The 18,064-nt window shown below is 43.1% G+C and overlaps 1 protein-coding gene across 1 annotated transcript in view; it reads left to right on the plus strand.

The window, feature by feature from the left end:
• ADAMTS2 (ADAM metallopeptidase with thrombospondin type 1 motif 2) overlaps positions 1–18,064 on the plus strand; it is a 174,455-nt gene that overhangs the window by 143,599 nt on the left and 12,792 nt on the right. Inside the window, exons 11-18 of the mRNA XM_054642736.2 lie at positions 6,874–7,019; positions 8,376–8,551; positions 12,363–12,496; positions 13,304–13,427; positions 14,050–14,130; positions 15,622–15,785; positions 16,914–17,073; positions 17,710–17,842. Coding sequence (XP_054498711.2) covers positions 6,874–7,019; positions 8,376–8,551; positions 12,363–12,496; positions 13,304–13,427; positions 14,050–14,130; positions 15,622–15,785; positions 16,914–17,073; positions 17,710–17,842 — 1,118 coding nt within the window. The remainder of the gene's footprint in view (positions 1–6,873; positions 7,020–8,375; positions 8,552–12,362; positions 12,497–13,303; positions 13,428–14,049; positions 14,131–15,621; positions 15,786–16,913; positions 17,074–17,709; positions 17,843–18,064) is intronic.

The following is an 18,064-nucleotide window of genomic DNA, read 5'->3' on the forward strand; positions in this document are numbered from 1 at the left end:
TGGAGGACCTGAGGTTTGCTAAGATGTGGGGCAAACTCCTGAGGGCAAGTGAGGTGCTGAGCATTAGCTGAGCTGGTTGGAGCATGGTGCTAACAGCACATGGGTTTGATCCCTGTAGAGGCCATTCACTCAAGAGCTGGACTTGCTGATCCTTGTGGGTCCCATCCAACTCAGAATATTTTGTGATTCTGAGCAGTGTGAGGGGAGGACATGGGATGTGGGCTGGCGTGTCCTGCATGGCCGCTCTGGGACCATTAAACCCCATCCTCAGGCAGGTCATGGCAGTATCTGCCCCACGCAAGTCTCTGTGGCAAAGCCAAAAATGGGGAAATTTCCTGTCTCCTACGACTCTTTTGAGGTCAGGGTGTTGTTCTTGGACCAGCAATGTTGCCATGGTGCTGCCTGGCCTCCCTCATACAGAGAGCAGTGGGAGCTGGAGAAACATCCAAGCCACGGCCCTGGAGCTTCCCGGAGGGAAAGGATGGATGTGGGAGCTGAATGCCAGCTAGAGAGAATCCCCATGACAGCACAGAGGGGCTGTGAGCAGAGAAGGGCAGGTCTGTGGGGATGGATTTGCAGGTTTGATGAGCGCCCAGGGAGGCACAAGGAGTGGTGGAGGGATGTGTGGGGTGGCAAAGGCTCAGAGAGCTCTGTCCATGCAGCCACCGCGCTGGAGCCGCTCCCAGCCCCGGTTCTCCTCCCTGGAGATCACACTCTGCTCACTGTGGGTCTGAGCTCCAAATCCTTTGAAGTCTGATGAAAAAAATCTGGCTTCCCTGGGCTTTGGATGCAGTGACTGAGGGGGAGAGGAAGATGTCGCTGCTTGGAAAGGTTTTTTTACAACCCGGTGTATGACATCATTTATGCGATAAATGAACCATATTAGCAGCTGCTGTTATGGCTTGAAAAGTCTCTTTTATGAAAAAGTTATGTTAAATTAATTCCCCAGCAAGTCACGCTCTGTTCAAACCACTTCCTTCTGGTTTTCTCTTCTTTAAATTACTCTTGTTACAAAAGCTTTGTTTCTTATAAAAAAAAATAAAAAAAAATTAGATTATAATCCAAAATTTTAGACAATTTATTTGGATACACTTTTCTTTATTTTGATTTTTATACTAAAAATATTCATGACCCCCAACTGAAAAAAAAAATATATTCCATTTTGTTGCATCACCCTCTTCCCTGCACTATTCATTCATATTAGTATTTGAACAGAAATGAGGAGAAAAAAGGAATTTGTAACCCTACAGTTAAGGATCTGTCAGTGCTTCCATTATAAACAGTTTGTCAGGATATTATGCAACTGAGCTGTAAAAATTTTCTTTGGACTGGAACTTGGGATCCAAGGCTTCGGCAAGCTGTGCAGACAGCCAGGCTTTTGAGCTCTGCAGAGATGCAAGAGAGTATGTGCACATTCTGAAGTTTCAGTAGATGATAGGACTCTGACTGTTTTATTCTCAAGGGAGCTGTCCCAGTTTTTTGATAAATAAACTTGCTGCCACCTTCCAGAAGAACCTGAGAAAATGATGTAAAATGAAAACCATTTTATTAGATAAGGCTCAGCAGTCTGAACTAAATGGTTTGGGTTTTTTAAAATAGAGTGAGTTCTGGAGGTTATATAGCTGACATTATGTGTCTGAGCTCAGCATTTGACCAGTGTATTTATTAGATGTTGGTGTTTTTAATACAGGTACATCAGATCAATGCTTTTACATCTGTTCCTTTCCTTTTCATCCCTGCCCTTGATTTTGCCTTCCCGTGTTCACTCTCTTCACCAACTGGGACAATACCATAGGCTCTTGCCTGAATGCATGGGGCTATAAAATGCATTTATTGCCCAAAGCTGGGACTCAGTTGCTGTGGGGCAGCTTCCCTCAGGTATATCTCCCAGGATACCTCATCAGCGCTTGAGAAAAATGGAAAATAATTTCAAACATAATCTCCTATTTTCTTTGGAATCATGCCAGAAGAGAAAAGTACAGAAACATAAGCAATTAAAGATGTTGATTGAGAAAGATTCATTTGTTTCCCACTTTAGAGACTTGCAGTTTTCATGATTTCATACCACTAATTCCCAGGGCCTATTTTAAGCTCAAACCAATCACAACACTGCTGATGTGTCACAGAAACATCCTGGCTTTGCTGCAGCTGAGGGGACGGGATGCCAGAAGTGAAAGCGGTGCTGGGGAGGCGGGTGGTGCATGGATGTTCTCACCTAGGGCTGGTGTTCACATAACTGAAAACTGATCCCAAATCCAGCAAGATGCCACGGAGGAGAATCCAGTCCAGCTGCCTCCTTCCCAACTGGTGGTCAGGGGGCAAGAACAACCATGTGGGAGACGTGAAATCTGGAGCACATTTTGGCAGGCAGGATGGGAAGGGGCGTGTGTCTGCACACCCAGGCTGTGCCCTGGATGTTCCAGACATTACCCTTTGAAAGGGAAGAGGAGTCTTTCTAATGCTGTCTATACATGTGTATGTATGTGTACAGATAAGTATGTATATTTATGTAAATGTTTGTAAGCTCTTCTGTGCCTGTGGTTATTTGAACTAAGTTGCCAAAAGAGTGAGGTTCTGCCATTTTGAAAACTTCTTAATAAGTCTTCTTGTGCAAACGGAGATACTGGGCAACCATTATGTTAATTGGCAGCAAACTAATAATTTGCTGGGTTTAAAGATAAAAAAATAACACATTCTCCTGGACCTTCCCAGTCAGAAAAGAAAACTACTATTTTGACAGAATCCTAAAGGAAATAGAGTAATTTATGCTGCTCCCAGCTTGATTTTTTAAAACCAGATTGAGTTTTCAACAGCAAGAGGGAAGTTTCTATCAGTTTTGTGAGGCTTTGATGATGCGGCCACTTGCAAGGGTCATATTACCTTCCACAAAATAATTCTGGTGTGTAAAGTAAAGCATATGGAGGTTCAGAGTCTTACTGTGGAGTCACAGACACTCCATAAATTGCTATAGTAAACCATGCAGACAAGACATAACTGTGCAAAGCTTAACTCTGCCCAGCATTCTGTAGATTGAAAGAAAACATATGCTGTCAGCTGATAATTTATTTACTTGTATACAATTCTGTCAGCTCTACCATTAGCCTCAGGCTTCTGAATCCAGGCAAACTTCAGAAATCTATCATCAGTTTTTTTTATTCCATTTTTTAAAATATTACTCTTCTGGGGAGACATTTATGTCGGCTGAAGTAGCTAACTGCTCTCCACAGGGTAGAAATAAAACCCAGAGTCAGTCACGCAGGGAGATCACATGTTTGAGTCCATCTGCTTGCTGCAGTGACTAACATCAAGGTTTGCAGCACCTGAGCCTTCTTTTTTTCTTTTCTTGGAGAGAGGTTAAGAGCCTGGTAGCTGCCCCTGCCAACCAAGCTGATGTTGCTCTTGGATTTGGCTTCTGTGCCAAGGATCCAACACAAGCCTAGCAGGTCTTCTCTTTGCTTGCACTGTGCTAATGAGATGATCTGAGTGAAACTTGGAATGATTTTTTATTCTGTCAGGAAAGGAAGGGAATGATTAAATATTGAAATAAATAGATACTTTTGAGAAGAAATATGGACCAAGAAAAGAGGGTTCTGAAAACACTAATGTGTACTCAAAGCAATCCAGTTAATTTCCCACTGAGAAAGCTGACCTCAGCTTCTCTTGGAGACAGGAGACAGATGGGTGAGTGTGTGCTGTGTTAGTCACCACAGAAACGGAGAATACTTGCTTCTCCACTGAAGAAACTTTTACTGCCTCAGAGTAGTCCTCAGTGTTGGAACTTTCAGTTCATCCCTTGCAACCAATTATTTCAGACAGATGGAGCAGAGCGGGCCAGCCTGCGTGTGGTGGGGAATGCAAATAAATCAGTGACCCCCTCCTGATGGGACCCCAGGACAGTGAGGAGAACTGAGCACCCCAGCCTTGGTGCAGTATGAAGGGTGGCTTGGTAGGTACTGGGGCATCAAGTGAGGAGATCAGAGAGGTGCCCATTGCTGCCCAATATAAAATAGTTACAGATACCCACAGAAGATCTTCAAGTCTTTTCTTGGAAAATTGACTTGCAGATGTGTTAAGCCCACAGGAACACACTGGCTCTTTTTTTGGCATCCACAGCAGTTGTTTCAAAGAACTGCTGAAAACAGCAGTGGAATGTTTTACTGCAAGAAATTTAAGCTCCCTCTCCTGGAAATTGCACTTGTTTTGGACTGCCCTGTTTGCCAGAAAAATAGGCGAGACTGCAAGAAGTCATCTTCAACTAAGAAAATAATTTGCATTTACCCATTTTTTTCTCATTTAAAAAAGAAAATTGCTTTAATATGCTTCATTCTTTAAGTGAAACCCCCTGTTTATGAAGGGAATAGTGCTTGAAATTGGCTCTTTTCCACCTCATTATGTAGTTAATGTAGTAGCAATAGGAGGGGTTGGCTTTAACTTCCTTTATTACACTGGAGATTGCTCTGTCTCTGGTTTTTACCTTCTCATGCATTTTCTTGCACGGATCTGCACAGAGTAAGATTCATTAGTGAATCATTTTGTTTTCTGTAGGCTTCTTTCTTTTAATCCACAAAAAAAAGGCAGAGCTGGGGATGACTCATTTTACACAAATGCTTCTCTCCTAATAGCTCTGCCTCAGCTTCCCAACAATCAGCATCTGACCAACTTCTGCACTAAAAATCAGTGCTGCTCTTCTCTTTACACAACAAAGTCAATAACATTATTCCATGTTTGCCTTCCAGTTCAGGGACCAGTCTCAATGTCAAAGAGGGGGTTTATTAGAGGTTGTTGCAAACCTACATCCTATTTAGCTATTCCTGACTAAAACAGGGAAAAGAGGCTGGGAAGCACAATGTCATCACATGTCTCTCCCTCTCCTCCATGAGTCCAAGCACTGGATTCTGGATCATCACACAATGAACATAGGCTTAATGGCTCCTGAAATGGATTTGGTCACTGCTGTGGAACTTACACCTGAGAGATGCAGCAGCCTGATAAAAGGATGTGTGAGCAAGCACAGATCAGGAGCTGTCACTTCACATCTGCTTGCAAGCCCAGCTGAAATGTCTATTGACAAGCTGAGACACTGCCAGCTTCCCCCACATTGCTGAATGGTCCCCTGGCAGCACAGGGCCCCACAACTCAAACTGTTTGTTCAAACAAACCTCTCTAAAGCCATAAGTAAACAGTCCCTGAAGGGTACAGCCCTGAGCTTCTAAACCAAAAAAAGCAAAGGACATATTAGCATTTTGCATTTCTTTCATGCTTTGCTGAATTATCTCTTGTTCTGTCAAACATCTAAGAAAAATCTGCCCATTACAGCTCTGGAGCAGGATTGGTATAATTGGCTTTGTGGTAACTCATCTATTTCAATAGGTTTTGACTTTGAATATCTGAAGTCATGGGAAAGAAAAAAATAGTTGAAACCTAATTTCTACTCTCTCTTCTACTCCTTGTCCAACCAAATCAGCCCCAAAATAAATTGCATGAATATGAGCCAGTCACTGAGCAGATTAGTGAACCAGTAAGCTCTGCCTTGTCACCATTCTAATGATTCTCTCTTGAAATTCAGCATTATTAATGATTATGCTTCACTTTTAGATTTGTCTTCCAGATCACTAATCACTCTATGCTCAAGAACACTCTCCTGTTATATATCTTCTGATTTTGTTTTTGCTGGCAGCATGCATTTAGCCATATGCTTGTCTTGTGCAGCCTGCCAAATTCCTGCATTCCAGGGCTTGTTAAGCTGTGTAAAATGTTGTTGTTGACTTGAATGTTAAGGAAAGTAAGTGACTGATTTCACTTGTTGTTGCAGCCATCTGTGCTCCTGAGCCAGAGCTCTCATCCCAGCAGTAACTGTTAACGCAGACAAACTGTGACAGCCTCATGCAAAGTCGTTTGTTTGCTGGAATATATTTTCCAGCACCCACACTTCATCAGTAGACTTTTATGAAAGCAGAAATAGTACTGAAAGGGGCCAGAATCTTGTGATCCTTGAGAAGAATTCTTTGTGACTTCAGCTGAGAAAAAATTCCATGGTTAGGGACTGGAGAAATTGGTGGAAAGGCATTGACAGGTTTCTTTAACAGGAGATGACAGTAGAGATGATCAGTACTGGAGCTATGAAGGCTTTTAAAGAAATAAAATAAATCCCTTAATAGTTTGGGGAATGTAGCAAATTCTATGTTTCAACTGCCGTGGAATGACTGTATTAAAAACCAGGTAAAAGAAAGGAGAAAGTATGGTAGGGTGTGATGAAGTGTGCAGCTGCAGGACTGCTCAGGGCTGTACCCAAGAAATGCTTCCTGGTTTTTTTGGTCAGGTTTACGATGAGATCTCCAGAGAGACACTGCAAAAGCTTTTAATTAAAAGCATTAATAGTCTACAATGTGAGCTTGCTTTAATTCCTTGACACTTGGCTGATTGCATTTATTATAGGAATATGTGTGTGGATTTGGGAGTGGCTGGGCAGGATGGTGCTGTGGCCAGAGCTCCTGACTGCTGCCTGGAGAGGCTGCAGGCAGTAGTGGAGGCAGGATGCTACTCTTAGCCTCCAAGATCTGGGATTCTGCCATTTCCCTTAAATGATATCCCTGCTGCAGACAGGTGATGAGGAAATGTAACACTGACAACGGTTTAACGAACTTGGTAGAATTGAAACCTGCATGCACACATGTGCATACTGACATGTAAGGTTGTAAAATCTGAGTGAGTTTGGGATCATGGGCACAATCTGACAGCAAGTCCCTCTATTTTCTACTGGAGAGGTGAAAAAAATCCAGAACTTGTGCTGAAAATAAAATGTGTGGTGCAACAGCTTCTCATCTGATGTAAGTTAATAATCAAATCATTCTGACATCTGATTCTCTCTTTCAGCATTGCTTTAAAGGTCACTGCATCTGGCTCACACCAGACATCCTGAAGCAGGATGGACACTGGGGGGCATGGAGCAAGTTTGGCTCTTGCTCCCGCACGTGTGGCACCGGGGTGAAGTACAGGACCCGGCAGTGTGACAACCCACAGTAAGTGACACCCCACTGGTGTGCAGAGGCTGCACAGGCATCCTCAGTGCATGGCCAGTGCAGCAGAGCAGGAAAGGATGCAGAGTGCTGCTTGTTAAATCTGACCCATAGCATACATTGTCAGAAATTCTACTTTTGGCGCCCTTAGCAAGTCATGAATCATCTTTATTTCTCAGTTTATCCATCCATTTAACTGGTTACAAGGACTAATACAGTACTGTTTAAAGCATAACTAAAAGTTTAGGGTCCTATATATCTCGTTTTAAAATGGGAGTCTGAAATAATATAAGTGATTTACTGGATTTTTTTTAACCTTTTAAAATGTTTTCTTTAATCCACCTTTTAGGATATTTCAACAAGAAGGTCTTAAAATATTTTCAAACTGTTTTTATTCCAAGTTGGAACAAAGCTCCTGAGAGCAGAACTTTCCCCAAAGTTAATTTTAGGAATTTTGAATTGTCTTGCTTTAATAACTTACATATGGGTCATCTAGATAATGTAGAATAATTCAATTTCAGTAACAGTGGAAGTAAAGTATAGTTAATAAAGATTGCTGTATACAATAGGAAATGTGTAATTATTGCTATCTTAGTGTGGTATCATAAAATGTCAAGATCCTAACAGCAAGGACTAAAACAATTGTTGGAATTAAATTATTTTAACAGAGAGAGTATTTTTAACATTGAATTTCTTGTTTTGTTGATAAAGCAATTGAACTTGGCTAATATTAAAAATCATCTTATCATTGATTTGTTTTTTTTTTAATTGAGTTTTATGAAGCAGCATTTTCCAATGGAAATTGTTCTGTTAAGAAGACATTTGCCAGTTCTCTTTTCAGCCTTTATTACTTTGGCAACAGAGAAGTGACCTTTATAATTGTGGGCACAGCTTTAGTTGTAAAACCTATTTGCATGTAGGAAAAGCCTAACGTGCTATTAAAAACGTTTTCTGTGTTTCCTGGAAGAGGATGAAAACCCAGCTGCAGGTCCTGAGCTCTGCATTGCCAGATCTGCCAGGGATCTGGTGCTCATCTAGGGGCACACACAGGGCTGGGCTGCTCTGCCTTTGCTGCTGCATTAGGGGTGAATGTGAACGATTTCTGCTGTGCTTTCCTTTCCTGGCTGCACCAAGAAAATGGCTTTTCTTGCCTTTATAAAGTAGTTTAAACCTCTTCTTGCAGAAGTTGCTTTTTAACAGCTAAATAGTGACAGCAGGTTTTGAAAGGAAATACAGCCCTGGCTTCATCAAGTGCCTGCTGACATGATTGGTAAACAAATGGCTCCTCAAAAGATTTAACAGACACTTAATGAATGAAATAAAAGCAAAACTGACCATGGTTTTCTCTGCCTGTCTCAGTCCTGCCAACGGAGGCCGCACGTGTGTGGGGCCGAGCTACGAATTCCAGCTGTGCAACACCCAGGAGTGTCCCAAGGACTTTGAGGACTTCAGAGAGGAGCAGTGCCGGCAGTGGGACCCCTACTTTGAGTACCAGAACACCAAACACCACTGGCTGCCCTATGAACATGTTGATGGTGAGCAGCCCCTCTCCTGTGAAAACTAACATCTGTTACAAATATGAATAAAAATTACATAGGGAGGGGTAAAACTTCTTCCCAGGAAATCATGCCTCCTAAATCTATTAGGAGGTGTTTGGAGGCATCAGTGAGTATCAGTGTATGAGTGACTCAATTTATGCAATGCACTTGGATTTTCAAAAAACTTTGGACACTGTTCCCCAATGCCAGCTGTTAAATGGATTTACCATGAGATAAAAGGGAATGGATTTGTATGGGAGGATGGCCCACTCTGAGAGCTGCAGAAGGACCTTGTGACACTAAGGGACACAAGAAGGCAAAGGAAGTTTGGTGTTAATGAATGCCAGTAATGGATGTGGGGGTAAAAACTGGTAGGGGTGTGTGTGTGTGTGTGTGTGTGTGTGTGTGTGTGTGTGTGGATGGTGGCCTCTGAAGAGAAAGGCTGGGAATAACCTGGGAATAACAGTTCAGTGACTGTGAAGGGAGAGATGGAGAGCACTGACCTGTCCCTGTGTACCTGAACATTGTGTCTGCACTTTAAATACTCAGCCAATGCAGCTCACGTTGTGCCCATCTCACTGCTGCCCAGGCTGCTAAAACACCCACAGCTGAACTCCAGCCAGAATAAAGCAAACATAAATAATGACTTCTGGATGAGGAGAGTTTGGATAAACCAGGACTTTTCACCCTGGAAAAGCAAGGATGTAGATTAAAAAGATAGAGTTACAGAGTTGGGAGTGGCCCAAAGAGACTGAACGTGGAATGATTATTGAGTTTCTCATAACACGAGCCTGGGAACATCAAATAAAATTGTCAGGTGGCAGATTTAAAACAAATAAGAGGAAAGGCTTAATACAAAGCATCTAATTATCTTGAAATTCACTGCCACAGAAAATTGCTGAGGCCAGAAAGTTTTAGAAATTATTTTGAAAAATTCTTGACAGTTCTACAGTCCATTAAGAGCCATTAAACACCAAGTTCCAGTCATGATTTTGGAAGTCCCCAAGCTGCAGTGTAGGAGGAAGCAGGAGAATATTCTGAGAAAAGTTTCCAGTTTGTTCCTGTGTCTTTCTCCAAATGCTGCTGGCACTGTTGGAGGCAGCTGTTGGGTTGGATGGGTGCTGGCTCTCAAGCCAGCAAGGTTGACAGAGATCACCTCCTAGAACAAAAATGTTCCTGTTCCTGTTAATGCCTCAGCTTAACTGTCAATGAAAGTGCAGCTGGTTGCTTTGGGCCGTGTCTGCTCCTGCCAGAAAACACTCTGAGATGTTTTACCAAACAAAGAGGCTGTTTTTGAACTGTTTTTGAACCCCAACACCTTACTTGAATGACAAATTCTTGAGGGCAGGGTTGGCCTGGCAAGGGGCAGGTTCTGAGCACCCACCCCATCCTCAGCCCAGCTGCCCTCACTGGGAGGGGAAGGGTCACTTTGGGTGAATCATTTTGCATTCCAGTGAGAGGATACTCTGCCAGAAATTAATGGCAAATTCCTTATAATTAATTTGCCTGACTTTCTTCCCAAATAGTTCTCAGAGTTCCCTCATTCTTTTCATGCCATCTTGGTCAGTCTGTCAGTCTGGGATTTTCAAAGGCACAGACACAGCCTCACAGCTTAATTTCATGAAATAGTTTTGCTGGCACAGGGTGGAGGGATGAAGGCTGTGGTCTGCAGGACCTTTGCTTATGCTTTAGCCTTTGGAGCAGTCTGCTGCAAAGACCGGTGAAACAAATCAGATTTTTTTCAATTAAATTCAATGGCTTCTGGGTCAGAAACCAGCTCATTGATGTCTGAGCACTGATCCCTGGGCACTGCTGGTTTCCAATATAACTATGGTATAACTGCAGACACCTTGAGAGTTACATTTACCTGTGCAGGGTTATTAGAGGGAACAGCTTTTGTGTGAAAATAAGGCTAGAGACAAGCTTATGCTTGAACTCTAATCTATTCAAAACTCCCTTTTGTAAGGATAAGGCATATCAGTGACATACTTGTGAGGATAATGCAGTTGTGGCTCAGAAGTGACATAAATCCATACACTTCACAGGCAGCTCAGCTGGACGTGTCTGACACATTGTGCAGGGCATAAGAACAGAGAGGAGTGCCTCATGCTGAGGGCAGAGAAAAGCCACTGAGCTGGGGTACACCCCAGTGTGTCCTTGAGCATCCCATGCCCCATTGTCTCCTGTTCCAGGCCCTCTGAGCCCCCAGGCCCTCACCCTGCTGTGCTCACAGGCTCCTGCATCTCCCTGGGCATCTGCCAGGGCAGCAGGGAGGGACTCTGGCCATGAGCTCCCAGCCTCAGTTAAATGAGAAGGACTCAGAGAGCAGGGACTGGACAGACACACCATCACATGCTCCTGCACTTCTACTGTGTCCAGCACCAGTGAATAGGAAGAAAATAATTATTTGCAATAGCAGGGTCTAATTTAGCAGCACTTACACATTTACTGCTCCATGGAGCAGTGGGAGCAGAACCATCTCTAAAATAAAGCCCTTGTGCAGAGTTGTTGGCACCCAGTCAGACCTGCTGATATTTTCATTTAATCACAGGCAGTGAATGTGTGCTGTGTGTGGGGTGGGGGTGGCTGCACACCCAGGGGTGCTGTGTGCACATCTATCCTGTGCACAGCTTAATGTTTCTAATATATACATTAGGTCTGCTGTTATTATGATCTTAATAGTCTCCTATGAAGAATTTGCACCAAGAAAGTACCTGTTTTAATAAACTAGACCCTGGATTTTCAGCATGGCTTCTCTGCATGGTTTGGGAGCAGTAGCAAAGGTCTCTGATGTACCAATACCCAGTGGCCTTGAGGACATCAACAGCAATAACAAGGACTTTATAAAAAGAGGGTAGAGGCCATGGAACTGTACAGGGGAAGAATGCAAAGGGCCTGTGAAGATTTATTTCAGTTGAACTGCTACAATGGAAAGGTTGTTATTGTTTTAAATGGTGGGAAAATCATTCCAACTTTTAATCATGTTAAAATAGCAGAATCTCTATTTGTTTCATTTAGCAGAAAGGCCATCTGCTCTTCAGTGCCAAGGAAAGCATAGTGAATCCTATTATGGGGCTGAGGACAGCAAGAGACATGGATAAAATGAAATACACTAGTGGAATACAACTTTATTCAGCCACTGACTAGTCATTTTCAGCTTCATTTTTTGTTCTTAGCTCTTTGGAACAGATTAGAGAAAATACCACTTGCCTGGCTGTTTGTGCATGTGTTAGCAGTAAAAAAATGTTTTTTGTCTGAATCTTTTTGACATCTCGTCTTGTTTAATGGTTTAAATTATTATAAATACAAGTATAACCATGAGGGAAAATTAACTTTGTGGTTAGGATGAAATGCTATGGCCCAGCTGTCTCTGAAGAAATTTTGGATGCCAGGTTCACTCAGTGTCAAACAGTTGCTTTTAATGGGAAAATTAATTTGGCTTTTTTTCATTTAAGTGCAGTGCAGGAGAAACCAGCATCTCTCACAGGTAGTCATGCAACTGAGGAGAGCTCTGCCAGATTGCATCATCTGCAAAGGATTAAATAGATCCCCCCTCAGAGTCAATGATCTGTTATTTTTAAGCCTGTCTCCTAATGGTGACACATGGATGGTTTATGATTCAGCATTTTCCAAGAGATCAGAGAGTTTTTCAAAGGGGATAAGCATCAATGATTTATGGGAACCACGCTGGGCTCTGTGATGTGTGCAAGGAAGAAGAGAGAGCCCACACTACTGAAAGTGCTGTTCACAACACCAGCAACTAAACTGAGAGCTGAACATGCCCAATTTGGGTTGTTTTGTTTTTCAGCCAAGGAGAGGTGCCACCTCTACTGTGAATCCAAGGAGACAGGGGATGTGGTGTACATGAAGAGGATGGTGCACGACGGGACCCGCTGCTCCTACAAGGATGCTTACAGCATCTGTGTGAGGGGTGACTGCCTGGTGAGGGCCTGGGGGCTCCTGCAGAGCTCAGCAGTGTGAAAACAATTCAAACTCTACCTTGAGGGTTTCTCTCTGAGCATGACTAAGTATAATAACACTTTGGGCAATAAGGAGATTTCATTAGGATTATTGTCACAATATTATATGTGATATTCACAGTTGCCATGCATGCGACTCGATTCCAAAAGCACCTACCTACACAAGAAACATTTCATGCAGTATTTCAAGATGAGCTATTACAATTAGCTTTCAAGGAAAGCTCTCCCTGCTGAGGTTTAGTGGGGGTGGAATGTACAATGAAATAGGAAAGCACAGCAGCTTTCAAGGAAAGTGGTGTTAGGATATGGCTGATGTGCATTCTCTTGGTATTTGATCATGCTATTTTTAAAAAATCAATGACAGTTCCTCTAAGTTGGGATCTGCTGCAGGTCATCTTTCAAAGGAATGAGTATCTGACTAGCAAAACACTGCTGGAGGTTCTTATCCCCATATAGATGCCTAGATTCTCCTGGAATTTAAGTATCTGTCTTCAGATAGGCTGAGGCTTAAGAGCTTTCCTTAACCATGCTGCTTTCCTTCAGTAAGAGAACCACTGTGAAGCACAGTATGAAAATATAATCAGCCAGTTGACAGCTATTATAGGAACTGGAAGTATTAAAATCTGTTTAGTTGTTGGTCTTCCAGGAGAATACTATGAGGTGTGCTGCTTTGCTGAAGCAGAATGTGGGGGTTGATGCATAAAGTGAAGGCTCATTTGAATCGAATAGTGGATAAATAAGAATGACTGTTTCTCTCTTTTGTGCACAGAAAGTTGGGTGTGACAGGGTCATAGGTTCCACAAAGCAGGAAGATAAGTGTGGTGTCTGTGGAGGAGATAATTCCCACTGCAAAGTAGTGAAAAGAACATTTTCAAGAATACCAAAAAAGCAAGGTCAGTACATCCAGTGTGGTTTGTCCTGTGGAATTCAGGGTATTTTTCTTGGTCTCTTATGTTTCATGGAAAGTACCAGGACAATTAAAAATCATTTGCAGCATCATTAATTCCAATAAACAATCTGGACTTACTTCCAGATGTGTTTATAATATGAAAATAAGACTTCTGCCCAGTGAGCAGTTAAAGCTGCTGATACCAAGGCCTGTGCATGCATGGGAGAGGGCTTCCCTGCTCCTTGTTGGAGAGCTGGGGACTTGTGCAGCTGATGTCAGCCAGCTGCTCTGTCACTCCAGTGCTGCAATAGTGTGGCATCATCAGGCACTGTCAGGCAGGAGGTTGTGTGGTCTCTGTGGGTGCACATGGCACTCAAAGCCCACTTTAGTCTGAAGCCAAGTCTGTTGTGATACTTCAGGCACCTCTCTTCTGACCCAAAGCCCTCTGTCCCTGTTATGTTCCATCACCTGGCACAGAAATGGGAATGGGAATAATGCTGGATTTGCTTCATCTTGTTTAATACACCTCGCTTTCAGAAAATAAGATTTATTTAAAAACCTAAGACAAACTCTCCCTGTTTGTGGCATATTAGTCCATAACTATCTTTTCAAATACCTCAATATAGGGTACGTTAAGATGTTTGAAATTCCTGCTGGTGCAAGACATTTACTTATACAGGAAACAGATGCCACCACTCATCATCTTGGTAAGTAAAAAGTAGGAAGATTTTCAGTCAGAATATTTTTCCTGGTGTTTATTTTTGTCTCTGGAGGCTGACAATGTGTTTATACATTTGTTTACCCATTACCCACCCACACCATGTACTTTCTCTAAGTATGTTAAATTAGGAAACTTGTTTGGCAATTTGATTTCCCTGTGCTGTATTCCAGGGTGTCCCAGCCAGATCTCTGTGTTGGTATGTGCATGTGATGTGTGAAAACTTCTGGGAAGAGGCACTGGGTTACTTTATGGGGTGCAGTGCATTATCTTTGGGGGTTGGAAGTAGATGATCTTCAAAGTCCTTTTCAACCCAAACCATTCCATGGTCTTTGTGTGCATCTTTCATGCTTCCCACTCTCAGTAATTTCCCAGCTATATCGAGATCTGTTCCAGATTCTGCCCCCCTGCTAACAGTACTGACATGAGGCTGCCAAATCAATCCAGCAGTTTAGGAGGTAATGGAAATCCACTCCTCCCAGGCCCTGAAATCAATGGAAGCAGTGACTGGTAGGCTGCTATTAATTGGAAGTAGATTTACAGTGAATGATCTGCTAACCACAGTGTGAGTCACCCCAGCTTCTCCCCAGCGAATGCTTCCCTGGCTGCCCAGGGCAGCCTGGCCCTGTGGATCAGGGAGCAGTCCTTGTTCAGACAAAGTTCTGCCAAGGTGGGGTGAGTGCTGTGCACATGGACAGCTGGCTCCCTGCCTTGGCCACTCTGAGGGAGCAGGATGCTCAGGTAGCTGCCAGGCAGAGAATGGAGTTAAAATCTGGTGTTACACAACAAATAGTCCCTGCTTCTTCTAACAAGGAGGGCAAATGTTCCATCTCAGGTGAAAACCTGTCCTCATCCAAAGGTGGCTGAAGTCTCTCTAGGTGAAGGATGGAGCACTGGTGAGAGCTGAAGAGAGGAACCAGGCTCTGTGTGCAGTGGCAGGTGTCTGCAGAGCAGCAGGAGCTTAACAGGGCTGTGCTGGTGTCAGGACTAAATCTGAGCAGGAGAATTAATGCTGCTTCTAGTGTCCCTCTCTCACTGTGGGGACCTGCTGGGGGTTAGCTCAGTAGCCTTTCTCTGATGGAGCAGTAACAACCCTCTGAGCTTCCTTGCAACATATGAAAGAGCTGAATAGCTCTGGGACCCCCACTGGCTCTCAAATTGGCTCGGATTTGGCCAGTGAATTCAGAAGTTGTTATATGGGAGCAGGCAGCTGGACCCCTGTGGTGCAGCTGCATTGGCCTCATTTCTCTGGCAAGGCAGGCTATGAAAAAGGAAAAAAAGGACAACTGATGTTCCTGGAGCTGGGCAGAAAAGCATTGACAGTTCAGTGAAACACCTGAAAAAGTCTTTCCAAACCTGTGAGGGAAGAGAGGGAAAATGCACACTGGCCTTTTCAGCTTTGTCCACTGGGACACGAGCAGAACAAAACCGGAGATGAGAAACAAACCTCTTATGTTCACTTTTCTTGTGTTGTTCCCAGCTATTAAAAATCGTGAAACGGGGAAATTCATTCTAAGTGAGGACAACTATGTGCCAGACTCCAAGGTCTTTATTGAGATGGGTGTGGAGTGGGAATATCGCAATGATGACGACAGAGAGACGGTGCAGACCATGGGGCCGCTGCGGCACGGCATCGTCATCCTGGTGAGCCAAATGGAAACCACCTTCCACACAGCCACAGTGGGCTAGCATATCCTCCACATTCCTCTTGGGAGCCACAAGAAGACATCTGCTTCAATTAAAAGACAATAGGAGATGTATTTTAATTCCTTTCTCCCAGTTCATTGCTGTTATAATTCAGGGTTATGTGTTGAGCAGCCAGCTGTCGTGATTATTTCCTGTGGGTGGCATAGCAATCAGCCACTGAGTAAAGACTGCAGCTTAATTATCCTATCTGACATGTGAGCACCAATCAAAAAAAGGCCAGAGTGGTTCATATCAGCTAGATCTAACAGTTCCTTCTCCCATCCATGTTTTGAAAATATATCCTGCAAAGGCAGATGCAGGATTCCTGTGATCCTGGCACTCTTTTTCAGGGCAACACAGTTCCCAAAACCACCCAAATATATTCTTTTTTTCATTGCAAACTAGCAAACAGTAGACTTCAATTCAGGGGTAAGTTAATTTAAAATCCCTCTGAAAACAACTGTAATGTGTTGATCTACACCAGCTGAACTTCAAAGGAAGAATAAATGCTATGATTCCAAAGGACAAATATTTTGCACTTTGCTCAAATTGAGTTCTGTTTTCTTGCATTTGTCTTAGTGCAGTGTGATAACAAAACCTCTTTCTAAATAGTTTATATTTCTGTCAAGATTAAGTAAAAAGCCTTGCAGAATTCCAGGATTATCATAAGAATATTTGTGTTTTATCAGAAATATAAGCAATTTTCTTTGCCCGTTTCACTTATTTCTGCAGTTGAATTTGCTTTGTCTTTAGTGGAACTATCCGTTATCATTTCAGTACAAAATTTCCTTCCTTTGTGATGGGATATGGAAAAAATTTAGTATCATGATGTCAGTCCAATGCTGGCAAGGAAAATAAGTCTAAATCAACCACAGTCTTTCTTAATCTGCAGTTTAGAAACTCTGTGTCATAAGGATGGAGATACTTTTTCATCAGGGAAAAAATGTGTTGAGCGCAGCTAAAAAGTTGAAATCCCTCCGGGGATGTTTTTATATGTGAGCCATGATCACCGTTTCACATCATCTCACAGATCTCCTGATATCAGCCTTTCATATCTTTTTTCATTACATCTCCTTTGCTTATTAGGTGATTCCTCATGGTGGTGCCAAGATATCTTTGACTTACAAGTACATGATCCATGAAGATTCCTTGAATGTAGATAACAATAATGTTTTGGAAGAGGACTCACTGTCATATGAATGGGCTTTGAAGAAATGGTCCCAATGTTCAAAACCTTGTGGAGGAGGTAAAAACAAAATCTCAGATCATGCAAAATTCATTTATTGCCACGAGACATTAGGGAGCTCTGAGTATGGGAGGAGTTTTGTTAAAGTAATAGATAAATAAATAGTGAATGGGGTTAAAATCTGACTTAAATGGTTTGGGGGCAGATCTGGGCTGATTAATTGCTGATTTATTATTATGAAACTGAAAAGTTGGACAAATGTACAAGATTTGGAGGAGGGTCTCCAAGCTGTGAAGGTGCTGAACCTCAAGGTGCCATGGGGCAGCCCTTTGTAAATCCCCATCCAATGATGTGGCTTTTGCAATGTCAGACTCCTTTTTGGGGCCAGATGTGAATGCTGGTGCTGTTCCCAAGGCTGATGGTCAGGTTAGGGCTGGGTTGGACTTGATAATCTTGAAGGTCTCTTCCATCCCAGTGATTCTGTGATTAAAGGAGTGAAAAATATAGGGGGTGAACAATTTTGGGTGTTAAATTTGCGTTGCAAATCTTTATTCAATGCAGCTTACCCCTCCTTTGGTAGCATGTTCCTCTGCAGTTCCTACTGCAGCCCTTGACAGGATCTGTGCAGTTCCTCTGAAGCTGGAGCCCTCTGTGAGGTGTGCCAGCCCTCAGAGTAAGAGCAGTGTCTCTCCCCAGGCTACCAGTTCACCAAGTACGGCTGCCGCAGGAAGACGGACCACAAGATGGTTCATCGCAGCTACTGCGAGCTCATCCAGAAGCCCAAACCCATCCGCAGGGTGTGCAACCTCCAGGAGTGCTCCCAGCCCATGTAAGCATCCCCTAGAGATGCAGGGGCATCACACCCAGCCAGCACTGTCACCTCAAGGAAGGTGGCTTTGGCTTCACCTTCGTGGCCATTGCAGGGGCCCAGGACTGTGAGCATCTCATGCTCTGTTCTGCTCATGGAAATATTGTGTGATTTCTGGTTCCTGTGACTTATGAAATAAGTTGGGTTAGGAAAGAAGTGCTGTCCTGATCCAGACTTTTATGT

Source organism: Agelaius phoeniceus, chromosome 15 (assembly GCF_051311805.1).
Source record: "Agelaius phoeniceus isolate bAgePho1 chromosome 15, bAgePho1.hap1, whole genome shotgun sequence".
NCBI lineage: Eukaryota > Metazoa > Chordata > Aves > Passeriformes > Icteridae > Agelaius > Agelaius phoeniceus.